This window comes from Eretmochelys imbricata, chromosome 6 (genome assembly GCF_965152235.1).
Source record: "Eretmochelys imbricata isolate rEreImb1 chromosome 6, rEreImb1.hap1, whole genome shotgun sequence".
NCBI classification, from domain to species: Eukaryota; Metazoa; Chordata; order Testudines; family Cheloniidae; genus Eretmochelys; species Eretmochelys imbricata.
The window spans coordinates 71,883,502-71,904,363 of NC_135577.1; the positions used below are offsets into that span (position 1 = coordinate 71,883,502).

The following is a 20,862-nucleotide window of genomic DNA, read 5'->3' on the forward strand; positions in this document are numbered from 1 at the left end:
CTAGTCCATAGGGCTATTACATTTAGTTTGAAAAATGTACGTTTGTTAAATGAAGCTTCACCATATGAATCAGGCAAACCTAAAACTAGTTACATCACTGCACCTATGGTACTGGTGCTTTCTCTGTGCTCCTGAGAATATTTTATATTCATATAGAGCAGTGAGTCTCAGACTGTGCGTCGGGACCCCGAAGTGAGTCACAACCCTGTTTTCATGGCGTCGCCAGGCCGGTGTTAGACTTGCTAGGGCCCAGAGCCAAAGCTGAAGCCCGGGGCCCAGGGTAAATGCTGAAGCCCAAGCCCCACTGCCCGGGCCTGAAACCTGAGGGCTTCAGCCCTGAGTGGCAGGGCTCATGTTACAGGCCCCACGCCTGGGGCTGAAGCCCTTGGGGTTCGGTTTTAGCCCCCCTCCTCCAAGATGGCAGGGCTCAGGCGAGCTCAGGCTTCGGTCCCCCATCCTGGGGTCATAATATAGTAATTTTTGTTATCAGAATGGAGTCACAGTGCAATGAAGATTGAGAACCACTGATATAGAGCTTTCATCCTGAAGCATCTCAAAGTGCCTCATGAATGACATGCAACACTGCTATGATGCAGCCATGTCTTAGTGACTGGGAAGTAAACAGCCCAGGCACAGCACTCTCTGATAGTTGTCTATCGTTTCAGGGATGGAACTGTGTCCCAAATTACGCAAGGTCACGGTAGGGGTGGTGAACTTTTGGCCAAAGACATCAGGTTAAATCCTGGTCATATTGTGTATTCAGTCCATGTTTTCAGTTTTTGGTAATGTTTCTGGGATGTGTACATGTGCATGGATTCACATGTATTTTTTTCCTTCTTGTCTATTGTGGATACATACACCACACCTGTCTTACCTGTGTAGGATCTGTGATCTACTCTGTTGTGTGGTAGTATCTCCAACATGTATACACAATTTTCCTTGTGATCTGATGCATGTCTTTTTCATCTCTCCTATGTGGGTACACACAAAAGCATGTGCTGTGCCTACTTTACCACGGAGCTACATAATCTGTTCCATGGGTTTTAATGGATTCAGCTCCCTCCAGCCTACAGATATTATTTCCTGTTTCGTTTTGAGCCGGCAAAACTAGGTCTTGTTTGTCTTTGCATTGCTGCTTGCCTAGTGCTGTAGGAAGAGCTCTCTGGCTATTTTCCTGTTTGATTTTGTGTGTGTTTTGTTTTAAACAGGACAGAGTGCATGTGTGTATGTAATCCGTGTGTTCAATTAAGAGAGGCATCTGTTGGGTTTATTTCACATTGCCAATGAAGGGCTGCAAGCCGAGAGCATCTGCTCAGCTTTTTGTCAATGGCTTGTTTTTCATAATTTGCTCTACAAGGTGAATATTTGTTTGGGGATAGGAGAGAGCTTTTTATTTCTGTTTTCCATCTTGAATGTTTTTAAGTGGTAGCCAAGGAAATTGATTAGGGTTTAAAAGCTACTTTTACTAAGCAAGGAACTGAAGAGCAGGAGACACAATCAAACCACTCAGTAATAGCATTGCTATACATTAAGGGTCTTTCTTTATTTGTTTTAGGAAGTGTTACTTGTAGTGGTTTAATAATGGTAAAAATTCTGTGATACTATGTGTTGTAGTTTAAAAACATATATTTTAAACAGTCATTTGGAATAAAATTTAACATGCTTTTTGGCACTTATAACTGAGGAACAACTTTTTCCTGTTTTTGCTGTTACAATTTTTGTTTATGCACCCAGTATAGATTCACTACTGCCAAACTTATATGCTACAGTAAGAGATTCAGTTGCCTACATGTAAATTTTATATAATGTATGTTCAAAGGCCTCTAACCCGGTCAGCATTATCTTACAGGAGTTCCCTCCACTGCTTGCTGAAGCTTCCTCTGAGAGGGCCTTGGGGTATTAGGATATCCTAAGAGGATAGTGATGCTTTTGGAGCAGAAGGATCTGGGAAGTATACCACATAGAAGCAGAGGCCCCCAATACAGGTCGCAGGAGATGTGTGATGTTGTTGGGAGAAGGGGGCATGAAACTCTGCAGGGGAGGGACAAACCTACTCCCAATTGAACTAGCAGGAATAAATTCTTCACGTCCAAACTTGTGGATGCTATGCAAGAATAAACTGCAGAGGACAAGATTTGGTCTTTACTCAAAGAGTTTTTGAAAGAAATGTGAGATTGACCTATCCTCATTAATTCTTACCCCATAAGTGCACTGCAAACCTTACCAAGGAGTTAATTTTACGACTTTATAAGCACATAAAATCCATAAGAAGTTTGTATGGGGATGTAAACGCTTAGAGTTAATGCACAATAGCAACTTTTCTGTCAGTTCAGTTCCATACTACAGTACAACCTCTCTGATGTCAGTTAATAGTCCAAGAGGGATAATAGCAAGTCTGCGTAAGATGTAAATTTGGGGCGGCTGTGGAGAGCTGACAGTCAAACTTGCTTCTGGGACAAGGAGTTACCCTGTATATCAAAGGATCATGAAACCTGAGTGGTAAAAAGACAAACGACATAAACTTCATAGTAGCAGGAAGGTATTTTCATTGTTTGAAAAAAAAAATAAAATTCAAACTTTATCACATTAAAAACATTACATGAGAAGTAATAAACATATTTACATTTCTGGTTTGATTATAAATATACATTATATACAAAATAATGTTATAAAACGTAGAAAGTTCAGTGCTTCTGATTTTTTTAAATTACTGAAATACTAGACTTCAAAATAAACTACAAACAGACAAACTAAAATCCATATTATTGATTTCTGAAGGTCATCTTCAAAATGATCTCTGTGGTCAGAGCAGAAGTCAGTAGTGGACATTAGGACAGGACCTTGCCTGCACAGTTCAAGGCAGCAGATGGTCTAGTCCAATACTAGGATTTACAAGGTCAGGAACAGTAGTAGATAGCATAGTCCCAGGTTGCCTTGTATGAGATCTTGTTTCCTCATTCCGCCCCACCTCACAGTTTTCTCATCACTACAGTATGTCACAGCACTTTCCACTTGGCTGTCAAATATTATTGCTGTATATATATATGAGTCTATGTGCAGTGAACCTACCAGTTCAGAACTGCACCTCTGCATTCAAGGAGTAGCTTCCCCATTTCCCTGTTGCTGCGGGTCGGAGTGAAACAAAGAGGACCAGCTTAGAGCCTTCAAATTCTATTATGAGTCTGTCCTTAAAGAGGGCCTCTCAGACGCTGCTTCTCTGTTGGGCATGTGGAACAGGAATGAAAGGACTGTGTGTGTAGGGAGAGGAGGGGTGGTTTCTACAACAGGGAAGTAAAGAATAGGGAAATAAACCCCTCCCCCTCCTTTGAAAAGTAACAGCTAGGACTTTGAGACTATTTGCAGTTGAAGGTGGCACCTGATTCAGAATCATAACACAAAATCCCAAGTCCTTGCCAAAAAAAAAGTTGTCAGAAGAAAAAAATTCACTTCTATTCACAATCATTGGTAGTGCAAAGGGCATGAAAGAGCTGAGATAGCTCAGCATGTGTAGGGTCCAGTAGCTGATTGAGTTGAAACGCATTTGTAAGGCTTTCAGTTAGGGCTGGTATTATGTCTCTCCACATACCAAGGGGAAAGAGCCAACATTCATTCATTACACCACCCCCTTCTCAGCAGTTTAAAGTTGAAGAGTCCTCTATCATTTCAGGGATGGAACTGTGTCCCAAATTACTGCTCAAGTCCAAAGTTCTCCAAAGCAACACCAAGTGAGAGAAACGTAAATTCAGTATCCCCCTTTCCCATACCCGTTAAATTGCCTGAAATAAATGCAGCTGGAGACAAGAAGATGTAAATAAATGAGCAGCAGGAAGAGTCAACCACCCCTGCCCAATACTGGTCAGGTACTGCAAAAGAAAGCAGTCAAGTCTCTGTTTGGGCTCCCTAGATTCTGACATGCTTTAGGCACTTTTAAACCTAAGAATCTTATTTACTCTATATCCAATATCTGTATAGCAATGTATCTTTTTCTTCATGCGTGTTTCCCACGGCAACATCTGCACATATAAGTGATAGTCAAGTGCCTTCTGCTCCAACTGGAATCTCTCAGAGTTAGAGTTTGGAAAGCCACAGGTCTGTCCAGGAGGAACTGGCCGCAATATCATAAAAAAAGCTAGTCAAAATAACATTTTTCATTCTTCTCTCCTCTGCCCCCTCCCTCTTCTATAGAGAATTAAATTCCTTGTATCAAATGTGAAACAAGGACACTAAAAACCAAAAAGGTGTATTGCATCTTTCGGTAAATTCACAGTCTGTCCAGTTCACCCAGTTCCATCCTCCTTCTGAGAGCAGCAAGTTGCATATAATTAAAAAAAAGTCCAATCCAGTTTTGAATTGTAAACAATGCAACAGAAATGTCCATCTCCTGGCATCACCAAATCTGAGGTGCATACAAACTGACCCTTCAGTCTTATACCTGTCAGGAAATAAAATAATTTTAAAAAGGATTGAGAAGGCGGCACCATGTGTAGAATATTGTAGATTTAAAATAAAACAAGCAAATCAAAAAACCAAGTACATCCAAATCAAATTAATTTAAGCCAGAGGTTTCTGCAGCTTAATAATCATTACCCAGGGGTTGAGGCTGTCTCGCAGGTCAGAGAATCACTAGCTAGCAGCTCTGCCCTATTTCAAGTAGCCTCACTTTCTACAGGTGAATTATCTAGTTTGAATGCAAGGTAATTTAGGTTAAAATTTCCCAATTTTCAAAGCCTAAAGTCAGGCTTCCAAACCCAGATTTGTCCGACTTTTGAAAGTGCTAAGAATCATCAAGCAGCACCCTTGAAAACCAGACCACTTTTATTTAAAATGCCAAATATGGATTTAAGAGCTTAACTTTAGGCAGCCAGGTCTGAAAACATTAGGGGAGATTTTCAAAGGCACATATAGCAAGTAGGGCCTAATTCCCACTGATTGTTAGTAGGAATTAGGCACCTAACTGCCATATGTGCCTTTGAAAATTCCTTCCATTAGCCATAAGCTTTCTATTTTATCTGATTTATTTGCATTCCCACTATTTTTCAGCTTGCCTTTTAAGTAGGAATGTTAGAGGAGCTAGAATTCTGTTGTACTGAGTGTTAATGCCACAGTAGATTTCTCCTCCTCTGGGTCCTCAAACTACAGTACTAAACTGGGCACATAGGCAGAAAAGTAGAACTAGAGCAAACTCAGTTCAAGGTATTTCTTCAGATAAGAAAGCCACCAGTTGGCATTAAATTGCCCTTAACTTCTCATTGGACCTTTTTTCCAAATGGTTGTTAGTTCCTTAATAAATATTCAGTTCCTTGACAGCTTTTGTTTAAATTCTCAACACTACCCCATGCTGAACTCTTCCTCTAAAGATCCGTTTCTGTATTGTCCCCTGGCCTCTCAGATAACACATCAAAATCTACACAAGTAATGGGATCCTGTGTGGCAAGGGATTTAAGTGCCCTTCCCTGACTTGTCTACACTAGCATGCAAAACCGGCACTGCTGCGATTGATGCAGTAGCATCAATTTAGCAGATCTTGTGAAGATGCGATACGTTGATGGCTGTACTCCACCTCCTCAAGTGGCGGAAGGTAAGTAAGTCGGTGGGAGAGCGTCTTCCTGTTGACATAGTGCTGTGTAGACAGCGCATTAGGTTGAAGTAAGCTACGTCGCCCAGGGGGGTGCTTTTTCCACACCCGAGTGACATGACTTACATTGACTTAAGCGGTACTTTAGACCAGGCCTCACAGTACTCTTCCTGGTGCTTATTCAGCTATCTTACATCTATTGACGGAACTCCATGGCTATATTAGTGTTCCCATAGAACAGATACCACCCATGGATTATTCTCTTATGTCCTCTTGCTGTTGGAGGGACTCTCCTAGCTTTATATCTATGTCCTAGGATTTATCACTTTTTCATTTTGTGGACCATGTATATAAGAATCTTATTTACCACTGCCCCACTACCTCCACTCATTAAACTTTTATGATCTGATTTTCAGTAGTGCTGGGCACCCTCAGCTCCAACTGACTTCACTTCTGAGTCAGCACCTCTGAAAGAAATAAGTTAGGAGATTACCTCCCATATCTCCCTTCTGGATTTTCTGTTTGTTCTGGTGCTCCTGTGGGCCACCAGAAAGAGTTCCATGTACCACTGGTGGACCACCAATCATAGCCTTTGATCATAGTATAGATGAAAACCAGAGGGTGCTTGAAATCCCTGCAATACAACTGCCACCCTCTCAGACTTCAGTTCTGAAGTATGACTTCCTCTGTCACTCTGAATCAATGACTGCCTAGATAGGAGCTTAGGGAACTGTGCACTTACCTCTGTGGCTATGACACACTCGTTCCGCTCCTCTGTTATCACAAAGACAGACTGGTACATAGAATCTCTCGGAGAACATATTGCTGATATTCTACATTCTGGCTTTTCACTAAGGGAGACACAGAGACAAAGTAAAAATCTAAGGACTCTGAAGATAATAAAATCCCTTATAAAAGTATTCTAGAAATATCCATAGGAGAAATAGGAAGGTAGAGGATGAATGGGAAGGGCAAGATGGGTAAAAAGATGAGGTAATACCCATAATCAAGTGTTCTCTACAGTGAGTAGGAGGTTACAATTGAAAAGACGATTCAGTACTGTCCTGCTACACTTCCACCGTGCCCTAATAATTTACTACTCAGCTCCATCTCCTGTCCCTTTTCATTTCCTGCAATGTCAGCATTACAATGCAGCATTTAAATCACATGTGAAATCACAAGTGAGAGATCTGTACATATATCAAAAGACTGAACCAATGGAAACCCGTCTTTTTTTCCCTTTGGCTAGAATACCTCTATTCTTATTCCAACCTCCCCACGCCCACAAAACAGGACGTTCTTGAGAGGGTTGCCCTAATCTATATTGAGATCTTAATAAAGCAAAGATCTGTTCTTATCTCTCCACCATTTAGTTGGGAAGGAAAGAAACTACTTATTTTCATGAGTGGACTGACGGCAATCCACTCCATTACACATGCTGGCCACATCCTGGGCAGAAACAGAGTTTAATTGACAGGCACAGTTAAAGATTCCCATGCACAGTGAAACTCATGCTCCAACCTGAAGATTCCCCACCTATCTATTTTTTCCCCCCTACTTCTGCTCCCTGAATGAAAAACTGCCTTTTCTCTCATATGCACCTTGGACAGATGCAGCTTAACAGCAGTCAGGGAAAACTGCACTCTTACCTGTATAATCGGAGGGGAGGCTTCTCTCCTAAACACTTTTCACTTTTATAATATTTATCTTCCTGTGTCCCTCTGCTGGTCAGATCCTTTACCAGGTTATAGTCCAGTATATGGTTCTTAGGTTTGTAGTTTGATTTTTCCAGCCCACAGTCCACCTCTAAGTCTTTATTTTTATTGGTGTTTTTGAGCTGGGAAGCTGGAATAAGGTTGTCCTTCTGGAAATCAGACAGATTGTTCATTGTCTCCAAGTCCTGCTCTGGGTGCCTCCGCATCTGTCTGATGACCATAGCTATCATGCAGAATAATACAAGCAAAGCCACCAGTCCCACACCCATGGATATAGCTATCCAGGGAACCGGTTTAGGAGGATATGGAACGGGCACTGTATAAACTGGGAACTCACAACGGCTGCCCATGAAGCCATAAGGACAGTTGCAAAGAAAGTTAGCATTATAAAGTCCACCGTAGCACGTGGCCCCATTCTGGCATGGCCCAGAGGCACATTCATCTCTGGTTTTAATGTCACAGTTCCTACCAGTGTAGCCTGGCAAGCAGGTGCAGGTATAGTCATTGATCAGGTCATGACAAGAGCCCCCATTGGAACATGGATTCCTGGCACACTCGTTGATGTTTATCTCACACTTCTGACCAGAGAAACCAGTGCGGCAGCGACACACACGGAGTTGACCCAAATCAAAGCAATGACCACCTGGGAAAAAATACAATAAAAAGTTTAGTCAGCAATGGACTTAATCCTGAACACTAAGTCACTTCCTCTGTAAGCAATTCATATTACTGCAACAGGTGGGAAAGAGTTTTATATAAACACAACATGCATTTTTTTAAAGCTCTACAAGGTGCCTAATCAAGCTACTCTGATTTATAATCATGTCCCTTTAATATAATGTATGCAATGTTGTTGTAGCCACATTGGTCCCAGGATAATAGAGAGAAAAGGTAGGTGACGAAATCTCTCAACAAAAGAAGTTGGTCCAATACAAGATATTACCTCACTCACCTTGTCCCTTTAATATATAGATAGTTTAATTTAGTCTGCATACTTCTCCCCTTTCCTCCTTCCCTTGATAAATCTCCTGCAATCTCTAATGCACTGGTAATTTATGTACAACATAACAATGTCGGTTCCTTCTGAGAGGCCAGGGTAGGAAGTGAATATATAATGGGAAGGGTAGGCTGATAGCACAGAGGAAGGATTAGAGATCAAATTAAAGATTTCCATCACTTTAGCACTGAAAGTGTGAAGGATACAGAGATAGACAGGATCTCGTGATGGGAAGACTTACCATTTGCACAAGGGTTACTTGTGCATTTGTCCACTTTCTTTTCACAGTTAGATCCTGTAAAGCCGAGAGGGCAACGGCAAGTATAGCTGGCCCCTTGGTCCTTTTCCAAGCATGTACCACCATTAAAACAAGGTGAGTCAACACAAGTCAAAGCACTGTGCTCACAGTGAGCACCATAGTATCCAGGAGGGCATAGGCAATGGTAACCATTCTCCATATCCTGCAAAATTAAAAATTTAACATTGGACTTCTACTATTTGACTCTATTCAAAGGCAGTTATTCTCAGGTATCCTCTGTTGATCAACAGCAAACTTTCTTCCATCCCTCCTCCTCTACCTGATGGGAATGTATTGTTCTCTGCAGCCAGTGAAGCGTTTATAGGAAAAAAATGCAGATGGGACTCAGAGGGATTAAGTCACTAGACAGCAGGGTGGAATTGATTTAAATCAAATTGATTTAAATCACTAATCAGGAAGGCTCGATTTAATCGTGGATTTCTACATAAATGTGCATTCTTGTTGGTTGTTATAACCTTAATACATATTCTTTACAACTTGGAGATAGATGTAGATTTCATTTTTAGAAGGTACACACTATACATTTTTGAAGTGATTTATTTTGAAAACTATTCAGGTTAGTTTTACAGCTATATCAGAAAATGAATGATTGGTTGGTTATTTCATTTACCAAAGGTAATTGAAGCAGATATTTATGAAGTCTTTGGGAGGTAAATTATCATTAATAATTGGAGGATTTTCTTGCCATGCTGTATTAGGAGGAGAACATCAGACATTTAAACTGTTTTATTTAACTAAACAACAATGTTATGTATTCTGGATTTTTTTCTTCAACAGCAAACATATAATATTTTAACAAAACAAACATATGAATTTTTGAATTTAGTTAAACATTCAAGTTTTTAAAAATCAGGTTTGTTTTTGTTAAAATTGTTTTTAACTAAAATAGGTAAATGAAATATGTATTTAAATAGATTAAATCTACTATATTAGCCAGGTCAACATGATAAACTTAAAATACTGGCTTCTGCAGCTAACTCAGTCATCTTCACCTTCATTTTCCTATTTGTTCATAATTTGGAAAAGAAAAACAAGCTTTCCTGCTTTTCCAGGTCCCAGACAATTTCTCAATTTGGAATGAATTAGTTCAAAGGAAGAAAATATTCTTTCTACACTGGCAGAAGAAGCTACTGCTGTTAAAAGTGAGATTATCACTTCAACAGTCTCTGAACCCAAGTGCTTAAGTGACTTCCACCAGTTCACTGGTGTGACTTTCTTTAAATCATCATCATCAAACATATATTTCTTGAATGGTTCTTATTCCCAGACTGGGTCTCTTTTATGGCCTGCTGCCATTATAGGTTTTCCCTTCTAGTGAGAGAATAGTATGGTAGAACTCAAATCAATGAGGGCTACACTCAGAAAGACTTCAGGATTTATGGAATATGCTGCTCAGACAGTTTCACTTTTGTTTCTACTGCTTGTGCCTCCCTTCCCACATTTATCTCCAGACTTCTTCTCCTTGTACAGATCTATTCTGCCCCCAACAATCTTCTATTCATTGAACTTTCTGAAACTTTGCACTTTTAGAGAGAGGTAAGGGATTGACTCGGTGTACACAAATTTGCAGAGGGACAATAGGGTTGAGGTCTGTTATTTCTCACCTCTATATATTTATTTAAAAACATTTTTGCTGTTAACAAGCATGTTATCTCTGGAGACACAAATCCACAGTTTGAGAACTGCAAAACTAAGCATCTCTGATGGTATCTTCTAGACTGAACACTGAGTCCAAGTGGGTAGACAGAAAGATTAACCTAAATAATCTATACAGAAGCCCCTGGAACCCCATAAGATTGGGTCCCTAATCCATGAATTATTGGGACTAATTTACAACACTTTTCTTAAACATTACATGAACATATTGTCTCATACTATAGAATTAATAATCCCTATTCCATGATGAGATATCTTTGAGCTATAATGTATCCTAATTAAAATGATCTTTAGATAGGTTTTTTCCTCAAAAAGCATTTATATAAACACAACATGCATTTTTAAAAACATGCAGTTATATAAGATTTTTTTTTTAAATAATTGATTTTTATCCACAGCCACGTTCAGAGCAGGGGTAGTCACTGAATTAGTCAAGCAGAACAGGTGCAACTGCAGGGATCCAAATGGCCAGCTAAACAAAGACACTTATAACTTTACTACTGTTTATTTAATCGGATCCCCTAGGCCCTCTTAGGCCTGCACTGTGTGTATCTCATAACACAGTTGCAAGCTGCCCATTCATCTTCTGCATGGCAGCTCATTTCTGGTGAGGACCTATTTTGCTACTCTGTGAAAAAACCCACCTGTAAACCATAATGAAACCCTCTGCTATTTCTGAGCGTGATCCTTGTGAGCCTTTGGGGGTGAACAGAGGGGCTTAATGCACTGGCTTCAGGCAGAAGATACAGAGCACATTTGATATCCATGATCTATTGTTCTTTTTCAAATTAACGAGTGAATGGTTCTGCAAATATATTGAAATACTAGACAGCAGAACACTCTAAAATGCATAAGCTTGTTGTACAGAAGTTTTAATAAATCAGCTTCATATTGTATGATATTGTACTCTAGTGTAATGCAGGTTTACTCCTTTATTGATGGCTAGAAAGGTTTTAGTGCATTTCTGTGTGCATTTTGGTTTGAGGAAGTTTATTTTTGATATCTATTCTCTTACTGGGCCAGCATCTTGCATGGATTTCATAATAACCTCCCCAGCAACCTAAAGCTCAGTTGACTAGTTTTAATATAGGCAATACATCTCTTCCTTGCATCCGATGAAGTGAGCTGTAGCTCACGAAAGCTTATGCTCAAATAAATTTGTTAGTCTCTAAGGTGCCACTAGTACTCCAGCTCTTCCTATAGTAAACTTCCTCCCCTGACACTTCCAGGAAAGGGTTCAGTATGATATCAGAGTTTTAGTAATGGACCTGTCAACTATCAGATTCCCATTGTGTTGTTACAAGCCATTTTTTAAAAGGTATACTTGTGCTTGTTTCACAGACTGACTTCCCATTTAAAATTAGCTCTTACCGTGCAACTACCACCATTCCTACAGGGGTTGCTGTCACACTCACTGATTTCATGTTCGCAGTCAACACCAGTGAAACCAGGTTTGCATGAACATGTGTAACTGCCTTGGCCAGTGTTCAGACAAGTGGCTCCATTTTTGCATGGTTTATGGTGGGTGCAGTAGTTGAGATCTGCAAAGACAAATGTTAGAGATTTTGACAACCTAATAGAACCCACTCATTTGTCAAAATAGGACAGCACAAAAAGTGAAAATGGACGTTTTAGACAGGAAAAAAATAGTTTCAGCTAAGAGGTCTATCATTTTGTTGTCCGCAGAATGAACGCAGATTACTTAACTCTCCAAATCACCAATAAATCTGTTATTTCTCCCATCACAGTATATCTAAGCTCTGAAATGTGGAAGACCTGGCAAAACTTTAACTGTATAAGTGCCTTAGTATACTCTCCCCACTGTGTGTGTATAAACCCATTAGCCTTAACGGGATTTAGATGTGCACTTATCAAGTTGAAAAGTATACATCCTGTGAAAGACAACACATGCCTTGACAAACTTAACAATAAGCCTTGCCTTAAATAGGTGTGCTCTTTGGCATATTGCAGAAGGGCCTAAAAAGGTGAATCTTTAAACTCAGAGACTTAAAACTACCTAAGAGAGAGGGTTTATTTATTTACCATATGCATGTTGTTGAGAGTGACACTGGTATAAATTGTCTAAATGTATACCATGTTTGGGTTTTTTTTAATTGAGAGATGGGGTTAAAAACATAAGTCCATAGAACACAAGTAGGAAATCTTTGTAAGTGGTATAAATATAATGAAGTAATTAGGATGCAGGTGGCTAATAGATACGTGTACAAAAATTCTGCTTTTCCTACTTAATCACACTTAACCTAACCGTATCACAACCATCTCTGCAGCTATTTGCATTGTTTCACGACCGTAGTTTATGATCTCAGTTTCAACAATATAACTATGGCCTTGAGGACGCACTCAGTTGGCTAAAGTTCAGAGATTCAATGGGTGAGCAAATAAAATGGTCTGGTATCCCTTAAAACAGAACCTCTGCTTTTCAGTCTTGCTCTATGATTTTTCTCATACACCTCAAACTCATCACGAGTTTACTTCCTCATGTGTTAAAATAAGGAAGGCTCAAATGGTGGTGTTTACTTCTGTTGGAGTTAGTAAACTGCTTTATTTCTACTAATAAATAGCTGAACTTACAGTTCTTGTTTGAACAAGAAAAAAGACTGCATATTCAGCATTTCAACCAGTTTTTAAAGAAAAAGCCACAATTACCAAAAAAAAGTTCATTTATGTTTTCATGTATACTGAAAGTATAAAGTATGAGAGAGACGTTCAACAAATTGTTGCCTATTGACATTTCACTGGAAGAGATTTACTCCAGATGCTCTGGGTTAGGGCTCAAATACACAAACAATTAGTTTAAGGCAAGGTAGGGTGTGAATCTATCCTGCACTAGCTAACCTGCTGTGGAGTAACTGTCCATATGCACCCTGCTGAGGCACATTAACAGTTGGTTAGAGCACTCTGCTCTAATCCTTTGAAAAAGTTAGTCTGCGAACCCGCGGGGGGGGGGGGGGAGAACAGACGGACGGACAGGGGGGTAGATTCATTCCTCAGCTTGCAGCGAATTAAATGTTTGTAGACAAGCCTTTACACTTCTTAGCTCAGTACCATGAAATACACAAACTAACCTTGGTCACAGAAGAGGCCACCCCAGCCTTCATCACATATACATTGCCACTGTGTTTTACAAGTCCCATGGCGGCAGCCTATATGAGGAATGCACTCATCACAATAACGGCCTTGCCAACCAGGGCGACAGCTAGAAAAAATAATTAAAACGTTAATTACAATAAAAGGTTAAAGTTGCTGTCAAGTTCAGGTTGAGATCATCATCTACTCACATGCATTCTCCTGGCTTGTTGCAGTATCCATTTTGCTCAGTACAGCCAGCCAGACAGATGGCTATAAAAAACAACAACAACCCCAAAGGTTTAAATACATCTGGCAGTATAGTTTACACTTTTAAAAAAATTAAAAAAATATCTTGAAACCTACAACATACTTTAAAACTTTAATTTAAAAATTCAGATCACAGACATCTTTGGAGCAGGAAGAAGTGAACCAGAGAAACCCAGCATTTGCTATGAACAGAGGTGTCCTTTAGTTTTTCTATTTACACAACAAACAGAGCCTCCTGCTTTTCTAAGCTTGAGAAAAAACAGGAGGGGGTGGCACTAGTGCACTACCGCTGATGCCTCTCCTCTGGGGGTAGCAGTGGTGAAAGAAGGAGCATAGGCAAGCTGCTGTCATTTCAACTCAGAATATAGATGAGACAGTGCTTAAAACGCTGGTATCTTGTCGTCATTGCTGCCACCGGCGGAATTGCACCAGAAGTACCAAGAAGCTGAAAGTTTGGAGGGGGAGGAGGGAAGCCAATGTAGGCAAGGCCTCACTGGGCAGAATGTCTTTTTCTTTCCAGGGCTGTGAGCTTAGGGGTCAGTGGGAGGCCGGGCTCGGTGTAGCTCTACTATTGAACTGTGTAAATGGCGTGGCGGACAGGACCTGTTAGGCCTTGGCTACAGCTAGGAAAAAAGGGTTTGTTCTCACCAGCTGCTAGCGCGAAGGCATGGCCAGGGGGCCGGATGGGAAGTCCTCGTGAAGACAAGGCAGCGCAGCGAGAGCAACCCTCCTCTTTAGCTCCTAGCCCCGCTAGCACGTCTGCGAGCTACACCTGTCTTCACTAGGCTCTCCCTGCACTGGGTTAGCGAGGCTTGGCAGGATCACCCCGCTTCCCCAGTCAGAGCGGGGCGGGCTGGCCGCTGGAAAGAGGCGCCCGCGGGTTTCCCCGGTGTGCGGGGCCGGCATTGGCAAAGCCGCTCAGCAGGAGGGAGGGCGCGCGGATGGCCGCCCTGGGAGATGAATCAGCGGCCCCAGAGGGTACGCGGCTGGGAGGAGGCTGCGCGGGGGTGGGGGGAGGGGTAGCCCAGGGTTGGGGGAAGGCGACACGGGCGGCCCACGCGCTCGCCCCCGCCCCGCGAGGGCCGCCACGCCACTACTCCCTGTGGCGACGGCACACGGCAGCGCCGCGGGCTCCGAGCTCGCAGCCCGCTGGCTTCTGCTGCGCGCGCCACGCGCGCCCGCCCTTTACTCCCTGCAGCGCTCGCGGCTCGAGGACAAAAACTAACCACCTTCCCCGCCCCCAGGCGCTGGCACGCGCCGCTTTCAGCTCCACCACCGCTGGGCAGCCAGGCAACGGGCGCGAGGCGGCCGCGGCTGCCCGCGCACAGCCCCGCCCTTCAGGTGGGGTGACAGGATTCCAGGGGAGGGGCGTGCCGGGATCCCCCTGCCCCGAGCGGCGGGTGGTGGCGACCGGGCCCGGGGGCTAGCGGCGGGCGGGCGGTGTCACTTACGCTCGGTGCAGTACTCGCCGGTCCAGCCCGGCAGGCAGGCCAGGCTGCCGTCCGGCTCGCACACGTAGTGACCGAAGGGGTCGTCGCGGCGCTTGCAGAGGCGGGAGCAGCTGTCCCCGTAGTAGTGCTCGCTGCAGATCACCCGGTAGGAGAAGCGCAGCTGGGTCTGCGAGCTGCTCTGCACGTCCTGGGACCAGTTCTCGCCCACGGCCAGCGGCCGCTGGATCGCCACCTGACTGATCAGCCACTCCTCGGCCGGGGCGTGGGAGCCTGCGGCACACACACAGCTCGGGCTCAGTGCTGCTGCCCGATACAGCCCCCTCCAGCTCCCCCACACTGCATCCCACAACGCATCTCATTGCCATCCCAGTGATCTACCCTGACTCTGTGCTACATCCCACAGTGCCTTCCGATCCCCAGCCAGTGCCACCCACAAACTGCTCAACGCAGCTAGTGACACCCCCTCGGCTAACTAGCAAAATGTTAAAGATTTCTAAAAACTAAATAATGCATGTTACTTTCTCAGTGTAATGGCACCGATCCTGGTCCCAGTGATAACATTACTATTTTTCCATTTAAATGAAATAAGGACCAGGGTCGGGCCCGGAAACAGTGCATTATTCATAGCAACAAATAAACATTACTTATTGTCTACGTCAGATAAAGGGATAATAACTGGAGGGACAATTTCAAAGAAGCTCGGTGCAGTCTGCTATTTGTTTGCATGCGATAGGGGAAAAAAGGCACAATGTGCTAATGTAAAGCACACCAGTGTGGAGTTCAGGAACAGCACTGCAGCTATTGTCTCCAGTTTTCAGAGTAACAGCCGTGTTAGTCTGTATTCGCAAAAAGAAAAGGAGTACTTGTGGCACCTTAGAGACTAACCAATTTATTTGAGCATAAGCTTTTTTTTGTCTCCAGTATCAACGATTATTAACCATGAACTTAAGAGGCTTTGCAGAAAGCTTTTCAAAGTGAGAACAGTTGTGCTGTTGAAATATCCTTTTCCTCTATGTCAGAAAAACATCCCAAAGCCATTATTCCTTTTCCAAAGGGCGGAATTTGAAAAAGGTGTAAAATACAGGAAAAGGCAGTCATGACTTTTTGGCAGCCTTGTAGTTTTCTCACCAAAGAGCTCCTTTCTTTCCCACGCCAAAAATAAACTGGAGGAAACGCAATTGTGTTGGAGATTAGGTAGGGGACAAAATCAAAGCAAACCTGATGGATATCATTTAGGGAATAGCTCCCGATTGTAGGATAAAGCTAGCATCGAGATTATAGTATAAACATCGGAATTCAATAAGGTCAATTTAGTTTACTTTAAAACTTTTCTAGTGACGTTGACAGGTTAACTATTTCGGATTAGTTTACAGACAAGCACCGAATTTTAGGAAACGGTCGCCCCCTCGTGATTGCTAAGTGCAGTGTCATATTCACCTTCTGGAAGGTAATTTGCAGGAGCATGCCAGGCTTCAATGATCAGTGAGAAAGTTCCCTGCAAATGGAAACAAAACATAAGTGACTGGAAGATACAGAATTTAAGACAAGCGAGATCTTGAGTTAGATTGATCCGAAAAGGTTTTGGTCTGTCACAGAGTCTTCCTTGCAGCTGAAACAATTGGGTGAAACCAGGAAACCGTAGCGCTGCCAGGTCGGAGATATACATTTTAATTAATCTAATTGCAGATAGCATTACTTTGTCCGAGTCAATGAAATGGAGCTTCCTTAGAGCTGTTTTCATCTCTTGGGAAAACGTTTCTCTTGTCTTTCACTGACAAGGGCATTTTATTTCTGTTTTGTTGGTCGGAAGGGTACTCTCAACCCCTCCCCCGCCCCACGAGTTTTGTTGAATGCAAATTTTCCCAGCTTGCGAGTATTTACATCTCTCTTCCTTTAAGTAATACTGACATCTAACTGCCTTATAGACTGGATGCATTATTCCATCTCTTTCTTCTTGAAAAGGAAGTTATGGAAATAAATCTAAGGACGAAAGTAGTTTGTTTTCACTATAAATTAACAGCGCACTCTGTTTAACCTTTTATCTCCCCTCCATACAATTTAAATCATGTTTAAGGTGGGATCTTACCGGCCAGGTGAAGTTAAAGGGTAACTTAATGGGGCTTCCAAATCTCTCCGTTTCTTTGACGCTGAAGGAGTTTACTCCCAGGACTGGGGTGACAATGCTGCCGAAAGTACAGGAACCCGGAGAGACCACGGCCTGAAAATGCTTCAGACAGACGCGAAAAAAGGTCCTACAGTGGGGCGAACAGGGTTTTCCGCTAGCCAGGGACCCCTGGCTATTCGCAAACTCGTGCAGCTCCAGTTGGAAGACGCCAGAGCCGGATACCCTCTGCACAAAGAGGAGACATACAAAAGAGCCACATCAGCGCTTACCCCAGGTTTTGCCATACAACTGGCTTCCATCACCCAATTACATTTAGGACCCCCTTTTTTTTCAATGCGTGATTACCTGCTGCAAAATCATTAACAGAAACGTCAAGCCAAAGATGCGCAAAGCTGCCATCCTCCTGTTATTCAAGGCTTCACAGTGGGAATTGGGTTTAATTTTCCTCCGGTATTCCTCAATTGGACCAAGAAAATGCTTCTTCCTTGAGACAAAAAGTCGTCACAGCAATTCACCTAGAACACCCTGTCCTTCCAATTATTCCCCAAGCACCAGCAGAAAATGGAAGGTATAATCCAGGTGTTTAAACCATCCCCCTCTGGGAATTAATCCTGCAGCCAACGACCAAACTGTGATTGCTTTAGTCGCCTTTATAAACTCCAAAGCCGAGTGGATTTGGTGAGAGACGCACAGGGGGAGTGTTTAGTGTTGAACCGCTCCTCCTTCACCGGAGCTAACAGCGCTCAGTAAATGGAAAACTTGCTTCCCTTCGAGCTCTTTTATATAGTTGCCTCTTGTCCTCGCAAGCTCATTATGTAAACTGTCAGTCAGACTCACGGGCGATCCCTCCCCCTTTTCCATCTTTCCTTTCTGGAAAAAGAACCAAATGTTGTGGAGAGCCCTCATATCCAGAATTAATTCCCTGCTGCTGCTACTGCCGTGCTGACCACCAAGGAGTCGAGCTGATTATTAACAAGCCAAGCATCTGTTGAGATATTTACAGCACTCACACTGGGAGAGGTCCCTCGAAAATCAGACGCTTTTCCAAGGAGATAAGCTTTCAAAAGTATCCAAACACTGAATTCTAAAATGTGAAAAATGTGGTTTTTATTTTACGCTATCGCCATTCAGCTTCAAATTCCTTCCAGAGACACGTGATCGCTAGAGACAATCATTGCAGGAAGTAGTACAGCCCTTTCGTGAGGAAGTTACCTGCCTTGCCTACTTGTGGTGATAGCAGGTAGAAAGTAAAACCAAAATCGGGCGTATAAGAAATTGAAACTGTAGAGTTTTGTCACGGCAATAAACTCCTGCAATTTTGCGGTTCCCTGTGCTCCTGGATCACACATGTTAATCTTGAGGTACACGTGCTGACGCCCTCTGGGCATCTGAATTCGCTCTTTTAGTTATTTTTAATCACAATGAAGGAAATTCACTAAAGACAGTCAAGAGAGGGAGCAGAAAAAAACAAGCACAAACCTACATCCACATTCTCATTTGCTCTCTCAAAAGCAATTTGGTTATGTCTTTAATTTCTGCCTAACCGTTTAAAGGAGGGTCCTGTAACAGGTCACAATGCTGGCAAATCGGTTACAAAACCAAGCAAGCCATTTTGCTTCAAAAGCCTGCAATCCGTTTGCCCACGGCCACATCCATGTTGACAAGATAAACTCAGGTGAGGGAGACCTTCAGGGAAAGTTAAATCAAACTGGAACTGGGAAACTGTAAGATCGACTTGGATTACTTTGGGGACAAACCCAGCAAATCATTATAGAGTTTGTAAAACGGATTTTTAGTGGCTATTCTTGGTCTAAGAGTGTACCCTGCTAGTTGTAAGGCTGGCTTGTGCCAGTAAAGCCGCCTGATTGCAATGTGTGCTTATTGTTGGGTCGCGTGTCCCTCATTAAAGCCAAGCACAGAGAGGGCCTTTCATGTGGCTTTTTATTTCAGCTTGTTAAAAGGAGGGGGGTTGGGGGAAGATAAACCTTCAGCTGTATGATAATGAGGTCTTGCCACCTTTACACCGCGGCCTAGCTCATAAGGCTATAACCCTTTCTGCTGCAGATCACCTGTATAACAACCAGTTGGTCCAATCATTTGAAAAATGTTCTATCCATCGGTGATACACTTTTACACAAAGGTGTTTCAATACAACTCGAACTCCCAAATCCACTCTCTCTGAAAAGCTCGGAACCTCGCTTATTTTGATGCGAGGAAACCGATATATAGATGTGCGAATACGACCTAAACTGAGATGATCATTTAACCTCATTCTTAGATTTCCATCAAGTCACTTGTTTTTAGAAGAGCTTTGGGACTCGGAACAGCAAACGTCGGGGAGCGGGGGGATAGAACTTTTGTGAAGAAATATCATTGCTACATTACAAATCTTCAGGGGGGGGGGCAAATCGTCAATTTAGACGTGCCCAGCTGCAACCGAGAGTTGCTGAATTGCCTTGAATGGACAGAACTGTATTTGTAATTCCGGCATCCAGGTGGGTGCTGAAAAATTGCTCGCCTCAAAAACGGGCGTAAACTTCTCCTGCGTTTCGATTCGGCTACTGAAAATAAAGACACGCTGAAATTCGAATCTTGAATTAAGGCCGGAATGATTCAGCACAAACATCCCCGAGTAGAAGGACTAGCCCTGCAGGAGTGGAGCCGCTTTACATGCACCTGTAGCATCTAAGACTGTTGTTCTCTTCTCGTCCCCAGTCGAGCGTGGTCCAGCTGCTGCTTTCTCCTACAGCTTGAGCGAACTATAGACCGACTTTCTCCTTTTTTGTCCTTAACCCCTTGTGTACACTCTAATCCTCTAAGGACTCTCTGGCTATGGTATGGTGCAAGGATTACAGGAGGGTGTTTGATCAGGCACCTCAAAGCAAAGGGAGGACGTATTTGTGATGAGATATATACCAGGTATCTTACATAGGCACGTAAGAGGGGCTGCAAGAAGGCAAGCCTTTGTCTCTCCGGATGAACTTGCCTAGTAAACAACTCGGAAGGAGGAATGTGCCGGCGCCTGATGAACGCGGAATTCTGCAGCGATCTGACCAGCAGCGCTCCGCTTCGCCAGAAGCAGCTTCAACTGTCAAAATCAAATCTGATGCTAATAGCTTCGGTACTAAATAAAATGAGAGGCCAGATAACATCAGTGCTTGATAAATGGTAATGAGTGCCTAACCTAGGGGAACAGAAGGGCTGTGGGGCTCTTTAATTCACTATTGAAAGGCTAGCTGGGTACTGCAGGCTCTAGCAGATGTTAGTATGTGTGTGTTTTGATTTTTGACTTGTATTGGAGGTTTATTAGGCTAACCAGAGCCACCCCACGCATGGCCACTTGGCCCAGGCACCATCTGGCACAAGCAGGACGGCGTGTAGGAACAGGGCATCGCATTGGTGCTGAAGATCCACAGGCAGCATCTACCATATGGACTCGGTCTATTCTTCTGAGCTAATGTAGGTTAAAGCAAGACAAGCTGATCTCTTCTTTTCACAGCCCCGCCAAAGCTCCCTGAAATCCTCCCAACGTGCACCTTTGCAGATAGAATTTCACATTGAATCTGAATGCTTTAGGCATCAGCTTCCCTGCATTGATCAAAATATTGTGATGGGAGTGTACTTTCCAGTCCCCTGAAATGTAACTGGTCTGTCTTTACCTACTTAG

The 20,862-nt window shown here is 43.0% G+C and overlaps 1 protein-coding gene across 1 annotated transcript in view; it reads right to left on the bottom strand.

Annotated features, from left to right (window-relative positions):
- Positions 1-17,594, bottom strand: part of DLL4 (delta like canonical Notch ligand 4) — a 60,639-nt gene extending 43,045 nt beyond the window's left edge. Inside the window, exons 1-10 of the mRNA XM_077819986.1 lie at positions 17,541-17,594; positions 17,157-17,420; positions 16,508-16,565; positions 15,071-15,340; positions 13,562-13,622; positions 13,349-13,479; positions 11,634-11,803; positions 8,529-8,748; positions 7,225-7,933; positions 6,318-6,426 (exon numbers count right to left, since the gene is read on the bottom strand). Coding sequence (XP_077676112.1) covers positions 6,318-6,426; positions 7,225-7,933; positions 8,529-8,748; positions 11,634-11,803; positions 13,349-13,479; positions 13,562-13,622; positions 15,071-15,340; positions 16,508-16,565; positions 17,157-17,420; positions 17,541-17,594 — 2,046 coding nt within the window. The remainder of the gene's footprint in view (positions 1-6,317; positions 6,427-7,224; positions 7,934-8,528; positions 8,749-11,633; positions 11,804-13,348; positions 13,480-13,561; positions 13,623-15,070; positions 15,341-16,507; positions 16,566-17,156; positions 17,421-17,540) is intronic.
- Between the last annotated feature and the right edge of the window lie 3,268 nt (positions 17,595-20,862).